The following is a 15,764-nucleotide window of genomic DNA, read 5'->3' as shown; positions in this document are numbered from 1 at the left end:
TTTCTCTTCCCCCTGGGGGCACTGAATACTGTTGAGCAGGGCTTGGTATGCATGGGCCAGACCCCAGCATGTTGCAGTTATCTGTGTCTCTCTGGAGTTCCTAGCGTAACAACATACTTGCTCCAAATATTCTACTAGTTTTTTAGGATTCTGCACTTGTTCGGGGGTGAAACTCCAAAACACTGGGGGTGCCCACTGCCCTAGGTATTTGCCCATGCTATCCCACATGCCCTGCCACTTGTAACTATCAAGCCTCGGGGCAGATTTCTGGGTGATATTCTGAAGTTGCTTAGTCAAAACCAAAACAACATGCCCAAAAACTAACAATAAGTGCACCTTAACCACCCAAGGATGTTCAAGATACAAAAAGGTTGTTGTAATAGAGGCAGAGACATCATAGAGCAAAGTTGCAAAGATACCATTCTGTATTTCCTCCATATAAAATCTCTCAGAGGAGGAGGTATAATTGCTAATTGCCTCAACAAGGTGGTATCCAAAGTACAGTAACGGTTTCAGCAAAAACCCCAAATACCAGATAAAGCTGAAAACGAGTGTTTGTATAACAAATCTTGTAGGCAAAACATTACTAATCACAGCAGAACACAGCAGACTCAACAAACCAACACCGATTTTTAACACCAACTGCAAAACGGACAACATGGTGCTGTGACCAGCAGCTGTTATTATCTCCAACCCTTGAGCCCCACGTTGGGTGCCAAAAAGACTGTTGTGGTTTAGCGGCAGCTCAGCCCCGGGGGAAGGGGGAAGGGAGGGGAGAGGGGGAACGAACCGCCGAAACAAACCGCACACGCCGCAGCCACTCGCCGCCCGCCGACCCGATGCCACGCCGCCTCCGCGCTGCCACTGCCCCCCCTCAATATATTGGTCATGGTGTCACATGGTATGGAATGAACTTGCCATTGGCCAGTCGGGGTCAGCCGTACCCACCATGGCCCTGCCCCTCCCCTCCCGCCCAGCCACGCGGCAGATCGAGGGAAGCTTGAAAGGTAGCCGACCCCCACAGTGAGGAGAATTAACCCCTTCTCAGCCAAAACCAGCACAGGGTAGTACAAGATTTAAGAGAAGTGCACAAAATTATTAAGGTCCTACACCCTGTGGTAGCTATTTCTCATAGCTTACTAAATTATGGGATAATCAAGTATGGTTTACAGTAGTGGATTTAAAGGACGCATTCTTCTGTTTGCCTTTAGCCAAAGAAAGTCAAAATATATTTGCATTTGAATGGGAAAGCCCTACCACTGGTAGGAACACTCAGCTTACCCTGGACAGTGTTACCCCAAGGTTTTAAAAATAGTCCAACAATCTTTGGAGAACTTGAAACGTGGGATCCTCCCTCCAGGGAAGGAGTCCTTTTACAGTATGTGGACGACTTACTAATAGCAACTGAAACAAAACCTGACTGTATACAATGGACTACCAGTTTGTTGACCTTCTGGGGACTAAATGGGTATCGAGTCTCTCAACAGAAAGCTCAGGTGGTGCGGCAACAAGTAACCTACCTTGGATATGAAATATCTGGAGGACAAAGGGAACTATGAAGAGAACGAAAAGAAGCCATCTGCAGAGCCCCCCTCCCTCAGATGGTAAAAGAATTCAGGATCTTTTTTGGGAATGTCAGGTTGGTGCCGGTTATGGATTTATAATTATGGAATAATAGGAAGACCTTTGTACGAACTTTGGAAGAACAACCCCACTCGATTAGCCTGGTCCAAAGAAGCTCAAAATGCATTCAAGACACTTACAAAGGAACTAATGAAGGCCCCGGCCCTGGGCCTACCTGATGTGACTAAACCTTTCTGGCTGTTTTCCCATGAAAGACAAGGTATAGCTCTGGGAGTCCTAGCTCAACGGCTAGGACCCTACAGAAGGGCTGTGGCCTATTTTTCTAAACAGCTTGACGAGGTAAGCAAGGGGTGGCCAGGGTGCCTGCGAGCTGTGGCGGCTGTGGTCTTGAATATTCAGGAGGCCCGGAAATTCACCTTAGGTCAAAAGAGCACAGTACTGGTTTCACACACAGTATCACCTGTGTTGGGACAGAAAGGGAATCACTGGCTTTCCCCATCCTGATTTCTACAATACCAGGCCATTTTAATTGGATCGGATGATGTTACTGTTGAAGTAACCAATGTTATGAACCCAGCTTCTTTCCTCAGTGCAGTGAGTTCTGAACCGTTAACTCATGATTGCTTTGAAACTATAGAGACTGTGCACTCCAGTAGACCAGATTTGAAAGAACCACCTCTGGAAGATGCACAAGATTCCTGGTTCACGGACGGAAGCAGCTTTGTCCGACGAGGTATTTGAAAGGCCAGATACACAGTGACAACAGCAAACTAAATAACTGAATCTCAATCACTACCTGCTGGAACATCAGCTCAAAAGGCTGCAATTATCACCCTGATGAGGCCCCTGGAGCTGGCAAAAGGGAAAAAAAATAAATATATGGACAGATTCCCAATGCGCCTTTGGAGTTGTCCATCCTCATGGAGCAATTTGGAAAGAATGAGGGCCACTAACTACACAAGGAAGGCAGATTAAGTACGCTGAGGCAATCCTGCGCTTATTGGAAGCACTCCGATTGCCAACCAAAGTCGCCATCATGCACCGTCGAGGACACCCAAAGGGTAACACTGAACAGGAAAAAGGTAATAGATTGGCTGACTGTGAGGCTTAACAGCAGCGGAGAGAATGCAAGAGACTTTAGCCTTAATTCCATTTAATAGAAACAGGATTCTAGGTGACCAAGAAAATATTGAATGTCCTAAGGCCGACAAAGAATTAATAGAAGAAATGGGAGGGCGGGTTCCCTCCAAAGGATGGGCCCGTTCGAATGACGGCCGAATTATAATTCCTGCCAAACAGATATGGGGAACTGTTAAAGAGGAACATAATAGAACACATTGAGGGGCAGACTCCCTGTATAACTTTTTAAATCAGAAATTAATAGGGAGAAATTTATATACTACACTCTCGCGGGTGACTCAGCAATGTGAAATATGCTTGAAAAATAATCCTAATGCAGGCAACCGGGTACAACTGGGGAATATTGGGAAGGGAACTATACCGGGGGATCATTGGCAAATTGATTTCTCGGAACTTCCAAGAAAAGGAGGGTATAGATACCTGTTGGTACTCACAGACACCTTTTCCGGATGGCCAGAAGCGTTTTCTTGTAGAACAAATAAGGCGAGGGAGGTTACTAAGGTACTATTGAATGAAATAATACCCCGATTTGGGGTACCTACGATAATTTCATCAGACAGGGGTACACATTTTTGTGCACAAGTAGTGCAGCAGGTCAGCAAGCTATTGGGAATCAATTGGCAATTACATACACCTTACAGACCACAAGCCAGCGGACAAGTAGAAAAAGTGACTCACATGATAAAACAACAAATAGCAAAGATAGGCCAGGAAGCAAGCCTCTATTGGTACCAAGCGCTACCTATTGCACTACTTTGAATATGTGTAAAACCTAGGGCTAAAGAAAATTTGAGCCCTTTTGAGATACTATATGGAAGACCATATCAGGCTAGAGTACCAAGGGGAGGATTTGACCCGGTTGGGAGATCATTACTTACGAAACTATGTTATATCCTTAGGAAAACAATTGGAAAAGATTAATAAAAGTGTTTGGGGGACCAGGGCCAAAGGGTTAGATCATCCGATCCACCCATTTAGCCCTGGAGATTGGGTTTATGTTCAGAATTTTTCAGGTAATCTGCTGGGAGAGAAGTGGAATGGACCTTACGCGGTGTTGCTGACCACCGTCACCGCAATGAAGATTCAAGACTATAAAGAATTTGCAGAGAGAGGTGTCATCCCTTAGTAAAGTTGTGTTGCAAAATCAAATGGCATGAGATTTATTGACTGCCAAAGAAGGGGGCGTATGAGTGATCATTAAGACCAGCTGCTGTGCATATATCAATAAAGACAAGCAGATAGAAGCAGATCTGAATGCACTTTGGGAAAAAAACATAAATATTCCATGACGTATCTCTAGATGACACTTCTTTAGGGTTTTGAGACTTGTGGGATAAACTGACTTCTTGGCTTCCTAATCTAAGAGGGTTAAAACAATTATTCATTGGATTGGTTACGCAAATGGTTTTAGGAACGTTTGGTTGTGTGTCTCTTAGAGTTTTTCTTTGGTGTTGTCAAAATTCAACTGAAACATACGGTAATTGGAAAAGAAATAAGATTAGATACCAAGTGGAAACAGGGAAATATTTTACTTGAGCCCTTGAAAAGGATGAATTTTTATGAAATTTGCAAGCAAATGTAAAACACTTCTATAATAGTCTCCGTTTGAGACTTAGTAAATTCTTATATCGAGGACTGTAGCAGGTAAGCTACAAGACCTCAAAAAGAAAAGGAGGGCTTAATAGAGTTAGAGCTGTTGTGACTAAAACTTGTTGCTTTGGGGGAGTCAGAAAGGCTTCAAGACAAGAAGCGCTGAAACAAAATTTGCGACACAGGTGTACAGAGCCATAAAGATAAGGACACTGCAGAACTACCAAACTCCTGTCTGGAAACCACCTCATGACCCCTGAGGTTCCACTCAGAAGCACCCAGGACAAACCCGCAACAGCCTCACGACTGCCACTCTTGTAAGGGGCTTCAGGCAAGAATGCACTCAAGGACGTAATCTTCGCAAGCCTGATGGGGAACGCCCTGGAGGGATGCAAACAACCTAGCAGCAGGTGCCAGTCCAAACCAAGGCAAAAGGACCTAAGGACACCTCCATCTAGATGAGAGTCAGAACACCAGTTGAAGCCAACACACCTTGCAATACACTGTGACAACATTACTCGATGGGCCAACTCATGACCATATGTGGAAGAAGGGACTTAAAACGCATGGGTAATTAAGATGCAAGTGTTATGATTAGTTCCGGGAAATCTAATGCAGATGTACGTAACTGAGCAATATAAGCTTTGTCCATCATGACTTGCGGGATGCACATTAGGAGGAGCGATCCCCTGTGCGTCCAGCGCTGCAATAAAGAATACCTGCTTAGTAGTCATTCAGATTATTGAGTCCTGATTTTGGCTTTTCACAGCATCAACAGCAGGTAAAGCGAGGCACCTCCCTGGTCGGTTCACTTACCAGCTGTGTCAGGAAGTTATCTTCCACACACTCCAGGAACCTCCTAGACTGTTTCTTCTCTGCTGTGTTGTATTCCCTGCAGACATCTGGTAAATTGAAGTCCCCCACTAGAACAAGGGCAATCGATTGTCATACTTCTGCCAGCTGCTTGCAGAAGGCTTCGTCTAGCTCTTCATCCTGGTTGGGTTGTCTATAACAGACTCCTAGCAGGCTATCTGCCTTGTTGGCCTTCCCCCTTATCCTTACCCATAAGCACTCGACCTTATCATCATAATCCCCAAGCTTTATGCAGTCAAAGCACTCCCTAATGTACAGAGCCACCCCACCACCTCTCCTTCCTTGCCTGTCCCTTCTGAAGAGCTTATAGCCATCCATTGCAGCACTCCAGTCTTAAGAGTCATCCCACCATGTCTCTGTGATGGCAATGGACTTATGGCATAATGTGACAAATGTGTACAAGGCCTGGCACCCTGTGCTGCTCTGCAGGGCCACACTGCTAGGGAGGGGCCTGTCACCAGGCATGCAGCCGCCAGGGAGGCTAGGCTGCTTCCTCAGAGGGGCCTCCCGGGGCTGTGGACACGCACGTTGCCCCATCTCCTGTCTCAGGCTGGTGTTTCTGGAGCAGGGAGGAGTGGGATGTTGGAGCAGCTGCACCGTGAGGAAGGTGAAAGGGAGCCGTCCCGGGGCAGCGGGCGCTGAGGGGAGGGTGGGGAACGTTGGGCTATGGCCCCCGCGGGAGCTGCTGGCAGGGCCTGGGTGGTGACACGCTCCTGCCACTCCCCGTTCCGCCACCTCCGTTGGTGCACAGTCGGGCCACAGCTCCAGCCCCGCCGCAGCAACGGCATGGTGTGTGGGTGGGGGGGCCGGTGCGTCCACCGCCCTGCTGTTGTTGCTGGCATTTCTGCTGGCCACCAGCCGGCCGGCTCTCCCAGGTAAGGCTGCTGGCGGGGTGCTGCCATGGCGGGAGGCGCCGCTGGGCTGTGGGCTGTGTGGCCGGACGGCATCTGCGGTGGGCGGAGGGAGGGGGCGGCCCAGTGCTTACTGACCAGCAGCCCCGGTGCGGGTGGGAATTAGTATGAAAATAATGTTGATAACACACTGATGTTTTAGTTGTTGCTAGGTAGTGCTTATACTAGTCAAGGACTTATTTTATCTTCCCATGCTCTGCCAGGTGCAGAAGAATCCAGGAGGGGAGGGGGCACAGCTAAGAGAGCGGATCCAAACTGGCACAATGGATTATAATTAATGGATTAAAGCAGTCTTGCTTTTCTTTGTATAAGGAACTGTCCTGCCTGGGAAACCTGGCTGGATGACAAGTTAGCCAGAGTGACAAAAACTGAATCTGTGTAAGGACTTGTCTCTCCAGCCTGCAGAACTTGTAGCTGTTAGGAATCAGCTTTTACTGATGATGATGTCACCTCGAGACATGCCATGGCCCCATGATTCTATGTGTGCTAGATTCAGACGTTTTGGGTTAAATCCCAGGCCTCTCCAGCTCAATGAAAATGCTTTTGTTGGTGTTAGGAGACCTTTAGGTTAGTACTAGTACTTGCCTGTCCATTCAAGGCCATACATCACTGAGTTTGCAGCACCTGCTTCATCAGGGACACTAGTTTAGATGCTCTTTGTATCTCCTCTTGTGGTGGGTTGACCTTGGCTGGATGTCAGGTGCTCACCAAGCCACTCTATCACCCCCCCTCCTCAGCAGGATAGGGGAGAGAAAAATATGCTGCCTCTGCCGCTTCTTCCTCCTCACACTCTTCCCCTGCTCCAGCGTGGGGTCCCACCCACGGGAGAGAGTCTTCCACAAACTTCTCCAATGTGGGTCCTTCCCTGGGGCTACGGTTCTTCATGAACTGCTCCAGCATGAGTCCTTTCCCCAGGGTGTAGGCCTTCAAGAATGGACTGCTCCAGCATGGATCCCCCATGGGGTCACAAGTCCTGCCAGAAAACCTGCTCCAGCGTGGGCTCCTCTCCACAGGTCCTGCCAGGAGCCTGCTCCAACATGGGCTCTCCACAGTGCCACAGCCTCCCTCAGACATATCCACCTATTCTGGCCTTGGGTCGTCCACTGGCTGCAGGTGGATATCTGCTCCACTGTTAACCTCCACGGGCTGCAGGGGGACAGCCTGCCTCACCATGGTCTTCACCATGGGCTGCAGGGGAATCTCTGCTCCGGCACATGGAGCACCTCCTCCCCTTCCTTCTTCACTGACCTTGGTGTCTGCAGAGTTGTTTCTCTCACATATTCTCACTCCTCCCTTCCAGCTGCTGTTGTGCGGCAGTTTCTTTCCCTTTCTTAAATCTGTTATCACAGAGGTGCTACCACCACCGTGTACTGGTTTAACCCCAGCTGGCAACTAAGCACCACACAGCCGCTCGCTCACTCCCCCTCCAGTGGGAAGGGGGAGAGAATAAGAGTAAAAGTGAGAAAACTCATGGGTTGAGATAAGTACAGTTTCAGAAGTAAAGCAAAAGCCGTGCATGCAAGCAAAGCAAAACAAAACAAGGAATTCATTCGCTACCCATCAGCAGGCAGGTGTTTGGCCATCTCCAGGAAAGCAGGGCTCCATCGTGTGTAATGGTTACTTGAGAAGACAAGACGCCGTCACTCCAAATATCCCCCCCTTCCTTCCTGCTTCACCCAGCTTTATATGCTTTTGTCAGCCGGGATCAGCTGTCCCAGCTGTGTCCCCTCCAAACTTATTGTGCACCAGCAGCCTGCTCGCTGGTGGGGTGGGGTGAGAAGCAGAAAAGGCCTTGACTCTGTGTAAGCGCTGCTAAGTAGTAACTAAAATATCCCTGTACAATCAACACTGATTTTACCACAAATCCAAAACATGGCCTCATACTAGCTACTATGAAGAAAATAAACTCTGTCCCAGCTAAAACCAGCACATTCTCCACCCATTATTCCATACCATTTATGTCATGCTCAGGTCCCACAGTAAATAATAATAAATCCTCATTAACCACCACTCCCCATCCCATCCTTTGATATAATAAACAGGTATCATTCCCGTAGTCTATGGACTACCCTTGTAAATTGTGCATGAAATGTCCATAAAAAGACAATTGAGTTCATTTAGTCCATGACTTTGGCTTCCATCTGTTATGGTGGTCACTCAGGGCAGGAGAGATGGTATGTTGCGTGCAGTTATTGGGCAGCAAAACCAGCTCAGGTTGGGTCACTGCTGCACTTGCACTGCTTCTTGTGAGGATCATCCTCCATTGGTTCGGGTGGTTCCTGCTATAGTAATTCCTATAACATGCAACTGAAATAATGGGTTACAACAATTTAAAGGTATATCCATTACAATCTCCACCCCGGTCCCTTTGGACCAGACCATAGGTTTTACCATTGCAATGAACTCCTCCCCTTGCCCCTGCTCTGGTTTGGACTTATCCACAGACTGCAGTCCCTTAGGGGAGTACCTGCTCCAAGTGGAGCCTTATCTGTGAGCCACAGTCTCTTCAGGGGTATACCTGCTGTGGCATAGGCTTAACCAGAGCCACAGTCACTTTGATGTGCACCTATTCCAGTGTGGCCTTCTCCATGGGCCACAATGCCTTCAGAGGTGCACCTGCTCCAGCGTGGCAGATACACAGATACCATCCCCTCACTCTATGGACCGTCCCTGTAAAATGTCACAGATGTCCACAAAATGTCCACTGAGGTCATTTAGCACATGACTTTGGGTTCCATCGATCGTAACAGTCTTTCAGGTCAGGGAAGATGGTGTGTTTGGTGTTGGATTGTTGTACACTGAAGTCAGTCCTTGTTCCATCACCGCTGCACTTTGCTCAGTTAAATCAAAGTTCATTCTTAATTAACCTGGGAAATTCCTGCTGTGATACCGTTGATATGGCATATAGCAACCACAGAAGAGATTAAATACAATATTATATAGCAATTAACATCATACCATTCAGTTCATTGGCTGTTCTCACTCAAAATCAAGTCCCCTTGGGGTACACACTGGACTCCTCCATCCTCCCGCATCACCCACCAAGTGCGCCCAGGTCCTTCAGTAAAAGCAACTCCATTAATGTGTCGGCCTTTGTCCGAGGCAGGAATAACCCAGCCTGTTTTCCCCAGCATATTTTTTATGTGCACTACAGGGACTCTATCCCCTTCTGCGGCGAGCGAGGAAAGCAAGCGGCCAACTCAATGTGAGTGATAGAGCAAGCTTCAACTTTATTTTTAAGTCACAGCGCTTTTATATGCTCTTGTAAACAAGCTTCAATAACTGCTTAGTTAATGTCACGGGTTACGATTCTTCCTTAGCAAGCAGTCTAGTTCTGAAGTTCCTTATTCTTGTTTTATCGTTTGTTCTTAAAGTAGAAATGTCTTTCGCCTTACTTCTTCCTTTTTAGTGACTTGCAGATTCTCTGTAATTTTCCATCAGCGGGTCTGTGCGGCGGGTCTGTAGTCAAGCTAATTCCATCGCATACCCATAATCCTCCAGCCCGCTTTCTATCTCAAACAACTTATCTTGAAACACACATACTGATTCAATCCTATAGTTCCCCACATTTCCCCCTTTTTCTTTTGTTCCTTGGGAAAGGAACACGGCATTCATACTTCTTTCCATCATTCGTTGCATACATTGCGATATACAAGGAACACACATTAATATAATGATAAACATTACAAATATCATTAATCCCATCTGCAAAATACTCTTGATCCAATTGCCAATGCCCCATCCATTAAACAAGCTGTTAAACCAATGCCATGGATCATCCTCCCTAAGTTCTGAGACCCTCCTTCTTAAGCTCTCAGTACTTGCATGTATTGATTCTGAGTGATCTGATAGATTCATGCAACACATCCCTTCAAATTCAGCACATCCATGTCCTTGGGCTAAAAGCAAAAAATCTATGGCTGCGCGGTTTTGCAGCGTAGCGTGTCTTACAGAGTCTACATCTAGTAATAAACCAGATAATGCCTTTGATGTGGTATTTGTTTGCTTAGCTAGCCAACACCCCAGCTTGTTTAATGTCGTGAGGCTTTGAGCAACACCAACTCCAGGAGCCAAGAAGGAAACAGCTATGATCTTTGTAGGATTCCAAAATTCAGCTGTAGAGTCACAGTTATCCTCAAACTTATGAGTGCTCCTTTTGCTTCTCATCTTTCTATAATGTTGATAAATCATTGAAGTGTTAGGGGTAAAAAACATTAGGCGACCTATAGAGCAAGGCCCTCCCTTTATATGTGATGGGATGCCAGGCCAAGCTCGATCTCCACAAATTAAAAACAAACCTGTAGGTAGCGCAATAGGCATATTGTTAGAGCGCGATATATTAACAGAGGTATAGTTACACCAAGCAGTAGCATTTTTATATATACTTAGGGTGGCATTCACAGACCAAGAAAGGGACTGGTTTTGTCCCATATAATTGAAGTATAAACAAGCATCCATTGACAAAGAACCCAATAGCTCAAGCTCTTGTGGCTCAAAATTAGTTTGAGGGCGATGGACTGCCCATCTGTCCCAATTATTCACACAATTCTGGGGAGTATCACAAAGGCTTCCTAAGTGTGGTGTATTTTGTGGTATCACTAGCGTCCAATTATCAACTGGCACTCCAACCAAACAGGTGGAGAGGGGATTTCCTGGTGATGACAATGATAGGCAGATAGAATCTTGGCCTGTTAGATTTGCCAGGGTAACCCATACATTCTGTTTTGGCTGGGGCGGTATGTATATGCCCTCGGTGATTCTTATCACGATACTTACGATGACTAATGGGAGTACTCTCGTGTACATTTTTTCTTTGTCTTTTCCCAGTGCTTCGGGGCTACTTCCCATATTTCAGGCACCTGGTTCTTTACAGCACACTCCTGGCGCAGCACTAGCAAAGGAGCACTATTGACTTGTCTGACCCAGTCAAGGGTGTGCAATTCATATCGTCTAGAACCCTCTACTTCGTGGCCTGTGATGATTAAAACCTTATGTGTCTGTAATTGGTGATAGTAACAACTGTCACACCACCTCCTAGCTCGATGGGCTCTTACCCACCTGCGCTGTTGACAGCTATGACACTCTCTTAGTACCCAGGGTCGGCACTTATTGCATTGGGGACATTCTATCCGTATCCTGTCTACCTCTACCGGTGTAGTCATGCGTTTTCACCGTCTCCTGTCACTTCGCAGATTTCGTCCTTCTGTTCACTAGGCATAGCCTTTACCCACTTACTGGGTATCCACCTCGGACCTGTGGGGGTAAGCACACACATGTAACCTCGACCAAAATATTTGACTTCTACGGGCCCTTGCCATAGACCAGTGGAAGGGTCTCGATACTTCACCATTATTGCCTGTCCTGACTCTTTCCTATCGTCATTTCCATGCACCCACGCAGGAGGGTTATCGTGTTCTGCAAATATGCATAAGTGATTTAATACAAACAAAACCTTTGCAAGCCGTTCTTGTACATCTTTTACGTCTTGAAATTTGTTTAGATACTGTTTTAGGGTCGTGTGTGCCCTCTCAATTATTGCTTGCCCTGTGGGTGAATGTGGAATGCCCATGAGATGGCGTACCCCCCATGTCTGTAAGAATTTCCTAACCTTCTGACTACAGTATGCTGGCCCTTTGTCTGTTTTAATCTGTGTTGGAGTTCCCATTACAGCAAAACAGACTGTTAAATGACGTATAACATGGACAGCCCTTTCCCCTGACTGTGCTGTTGCCCATAAAAACTTGCTATAGGTATCGATAGTGACATGAACATATTTTAGTCTCCCAAATTCTGGCACATGCGTAACGTCCATTTGCCATATTTCCCTGGCCTGAAGGCCTCTGGGATTAGCTCCTAGCCCTAGGCCTGGTCCGTGATGGCTGCAAGTAGGGCAGGCTCGTACGATTCCCCTGGCTTCTTCCATGGTGACTTGAAATTGTTTCCTTAAACCTCTTGCGTTCTGGTGAAAGGTTTGGTGAGATTCTCGTGCTTTAGCGAATTCGCTCACTGGCGCCGTAATGGCGACGAGCTTGTCAGCGCGATCATTTCCCTCCCCCAAGCCTTCCGTCCACTGATGGCTTCGTATGTGAATAATACAATATGGCAATGTTCGTTGTTTAATGGCAGATTGAAGCTGTCTTAGGAGCTCGAACAACTGTAGGTTTTGTACTTCCTTTATACGTGCATCTTCAATACGGTTAACAATTCCAGCCACATAAAGAGAGTCAGTTACCACGTTCAATGCTTTTGTCATCCAGCGGGAAAATGTCCATACTACAGCAGCTAGCTCCAACGTCTGTAAAGAATCACATGGCTCGGCATGTATTAACTGACATTTCCATTGACCATCTTCATGCCATGTCGCTGCTGCTCTCCTGGAACGTTTACCAGCATCCGTATAGACAGTCACTGCTTCTATTATGGGTACTGCTTTGCGTTTTGGCCTTTCCATCCAGCTGTTATTGCTGATCCATTTAAGAACAGGAGCTTTTATTGACTCTAGTTTGATTTCTACTGCTTCTGTTAATAAGCTTGATTGTAGCGCTGGGGAATTCCTCAGCCACCACTCCAGATCCTCTCGCTTTACTGGCAGGTAGATAGTATGTGGCTCTGCTCCTATTATTTGAAGGATACGAGACCGACCTTTTTTAATTATCTCCGCCAAATCTTCCGTGTTTTCTTGAATCGTTGTCTTCGGCTGTAAGTTTGTAAATATCCATTCCAACACCCTTATCTTCTCCCCCTTTTTCTTTTTGCACTGAGTAAGTGCACCCAAAATATGAGTAGGACCATGGAGTACGGTGAGATCGATGGGGAGATCGGGGTCCAGCCGGTCTACTGCTCTCTGGACGATCTCGGAGCTAAGACGTTGTATCATAGAGGTTTGTTCAGCAGTCGGTCGGACCGGCGTGGCAGGGTCAGTGCCCTTTAACATTGGGCGAAGAACTTCCAAGTCATCATTAGTGATTCCGGCTACTGGCCGTAGCCATTGCAGGTCTCCTAACAGCCGTTGAGCATCATTAAGGGTTTTAATTGCTGTGTGCAATGTAAGTTTCTGTGGACTTACGTGAGAGTCACTGATGTGCCAGCCGAGGTATTTCCATACTGGTGAACGTTGAACCTTTTCTGTTGCTATTACTAGGCCGTGTAGCTGGAGCTGTTGCTGTAAATATAATTCTTGCTGTGCTGAGAAAGGTTGTTCTTGCGCAAACAAGATGTCATCCATGTAATGGTAAATTACAGTGTCCGGCCATTGCTGCCTCACGTCTTTTAATGCAGCATCTACAAAAAGTTGACACAGAGTAGGGCTATTCTTCATGCCTTGTGGCAATACTGTCCATTCGAAACGTAAGTCAGGACCCTCTCTGTTGATTGCTGGTAAAGTAAATGCAAATCGCCGGGTATCCTGAGGATGCAGCCTTATAGTAAAAAAGCAGTCCTTTAAGTCAATAATTAGTAAATGCCAGCCAGTTGGTAGCATGGCTGGATTTGGAAGGCCAGGCTGTAAAGCCCCCATCGGTTGCATTTGCTGATTTACTGCCCGTAGATCATGTAACAGTCTGTATTACCCTGACTTTTTCTTGATAACAAAAATAGGGGTGTTCCAGGGGCTTGTCGATGGTCAGAGATGTCCTTGATCTAATTGTTCTTTTATTAATATGTGGGCTTGTTGTAGACTTTCCCGTTTGAGCGGACACTGCCCGACCCATACTGGCTCTTCCGTGAGCCATGTCAGTGGGATTGGGAAAGTCCATGCGGCAGTGACCGCACCCGAAAAGGGGCGCCAGCTGATGCAGGGGACTCAGTGGTAAGTATCATGCCTAATTGATTCAGTACATCTCGCCCAATCAAAGCATGGACTCCTGCTGGCAACGGCATGACTGTGATGTATAAAGAGGCAACTCGGCCGTCGATAGTTACTTTAACTCGTTGTTGGCTGCGCTGAACTGGTGTCGTGCCTCCTACTCCTGCTACTCCGTCGACTGCACTCTTTAGTGGCCAGTGAGGAGGCCACTGGTTTTGAGCAACAATGGTAATGTCAGCTCCTGTGTCTAGCAAGGCAGAAAGTCTTTGGCTCTCATCACCATGGGTAATCAGTACACTGGTGAGGGGTCTTTCATTCAGAGACAGAGTCAGTAAAGCAAGTCCCCCAGTGGAGCCAAAGGCGTCTGTTCCTCTGGCGCTGGTATCATCTGATACTAACGGCTGTGCCAGCTGTTGTATCGGTACAAGTTGTGCAAGTTTGCTGCCTTTTGGTATACATATAGGGGGAAAGGCAGTCTGCGCCACGATACAAATTTCTCCTTCATAATCACAGTCTATAACTCCAGGCAGAACAAACAGTCCTTGCAAACCGGTTGATGACCGTCCAAATAATAATGCTCCACATGCATGCCCATCGATTATCAATGGGCCCTTTATTCCCGTCCTGATCTTCCGCGGACGAGTGTCTATCAAAGTGACGTCTACCGCTGTCGCCAAGTCCAAGCCGAGGCTTCCTCGGGTGGCGGGTCGCAAAGTGGAAGCTGGCTGGAGTTGGTCGGCGGGACCGGTGGCGTGGTGACGGGGTGCCGATAAGTCACTGGAGCCGCTATTGGTGTCTGCGCGCTGCAACCCCGGGCGCTCAGCTTCCCGTTTCCCGAACGTCGGCAGGCAATTGTATTGTGGGTTGGAGCATGACAGTGTTTGCACCATAAGTTAGCTTCGGTGCACTGTCTCTTCATGTGCCCTGCTTTTCCGCAGCGGAAGCATCTAAAATTAGCTGGCCCTCTTTGGGTACTGCTGGAGTTTTTAGCTGGACCCAATGGGGCGAGAGCGGCACAAACTTGTTGCTGAACGTGTACCATTCCCTGCCCAACTTCCCTCAATGCTTCAACTAACATAGCTTGGGGGCCGGTGGGTACTCGACTCATGCGTTCAAGCATCACCTCAATGCCTGCGTCTAGGGGAAGTGTATTTAAAATATTCTTAGTAGCATGGTTGGAGTTTTCCATAACACATTGACGCAGCAATGGGCCCTTCATAAAATCAGGTAAGTCGGCACGATCTAACGCGTCTGTAAGTCGATCTACAAATGTGGCAAAAGATTCTTCCCTCCCTTGTTTAATCGACATGTAAGAAGGGGTGATTGGTGCTTTTTTGACACGCTGTAAGGCGTCCCTTGCTAACTTCATTGATTCTCTTAATATATCAGGACCCGTCTGCATTTGCATGTCTAGGGACGAGAAGGGTCCCATTCCCATAAGTTGTTCTACTATTACTCCTGCTAGGGGATCGTTTTGCTGGCGCTGGGTGTTTGCCGATCTATCACATAGGGTATGCCAGTGAGCCTGCCATAAAAGCTGCTGGGACTGTTTCAATACAAACTTCATAATGTTTTTAATATCCTCGGGACAAAGCAGGTTGCTTCCCCAAATGTAATTTAGCATCTGTCTGGTCGGTTCACTGTGTATACCCGACTCGCTGACAGTAGTTCTTAGCTGGTTCAAAATTTTCCAATCAAGAGGATTATAGTGTGCAAATAAATTTTGATTGTTAGCAGGGTCCGGCTGATAGATGACAGGGAAAGCCTGAGCTAAAAAATCAGCGGTCTCTAGGTCCCCGTTCTGTAATGCCTCTAACGCGATTTTCCGCCAGTCAACCTGGCTGCACGCAGCAGGCACAGAA

The 15,764-nt window shown here is 47.1% G+C and overlaps 1 protein-coding gene across 1 annotated transcript in view; it reads left to right on the top strand.

Moving 5' to 3' along the window:
• The first annotated feature begins 12,888 nt into the window (after positions 1 to 12,888).
• LOC104049278 (DAB adaptor protein 2) overlaps positions 12,889 to 15,764 on the top strand; it is a 49,055-nt gene continuing 46,179 nt past the window's right edge. The window contains 1 exon segment of the mRNA XM_064437682.1: positions 12,889 to 12,979. Coding sequence (XP_064293752.1) covers positions 12,889 to 12,979 — 91 coding nt within the window.

The sequence above is a fragment of the Phalacrocorax carbo genome, chromosome W (assembly GCF_963921805.1).
Source record: "Phalacrocorax carbo chromosome W, bPhaCar2.1, whole genome shotgun sequence".
NCBI classification, from domain to species: Eukaryota; Metazoa; Chordata; class Aves; order Suliformes; family Phalacrocoracidae; genus Phalacrocorax; species Phalacrocorax carbo.
The sequence above is the reverse complement of the archived record's forward strand: the minus strand, read 5'-3'. Positions and strand labels throughout refer to the sequence as shown.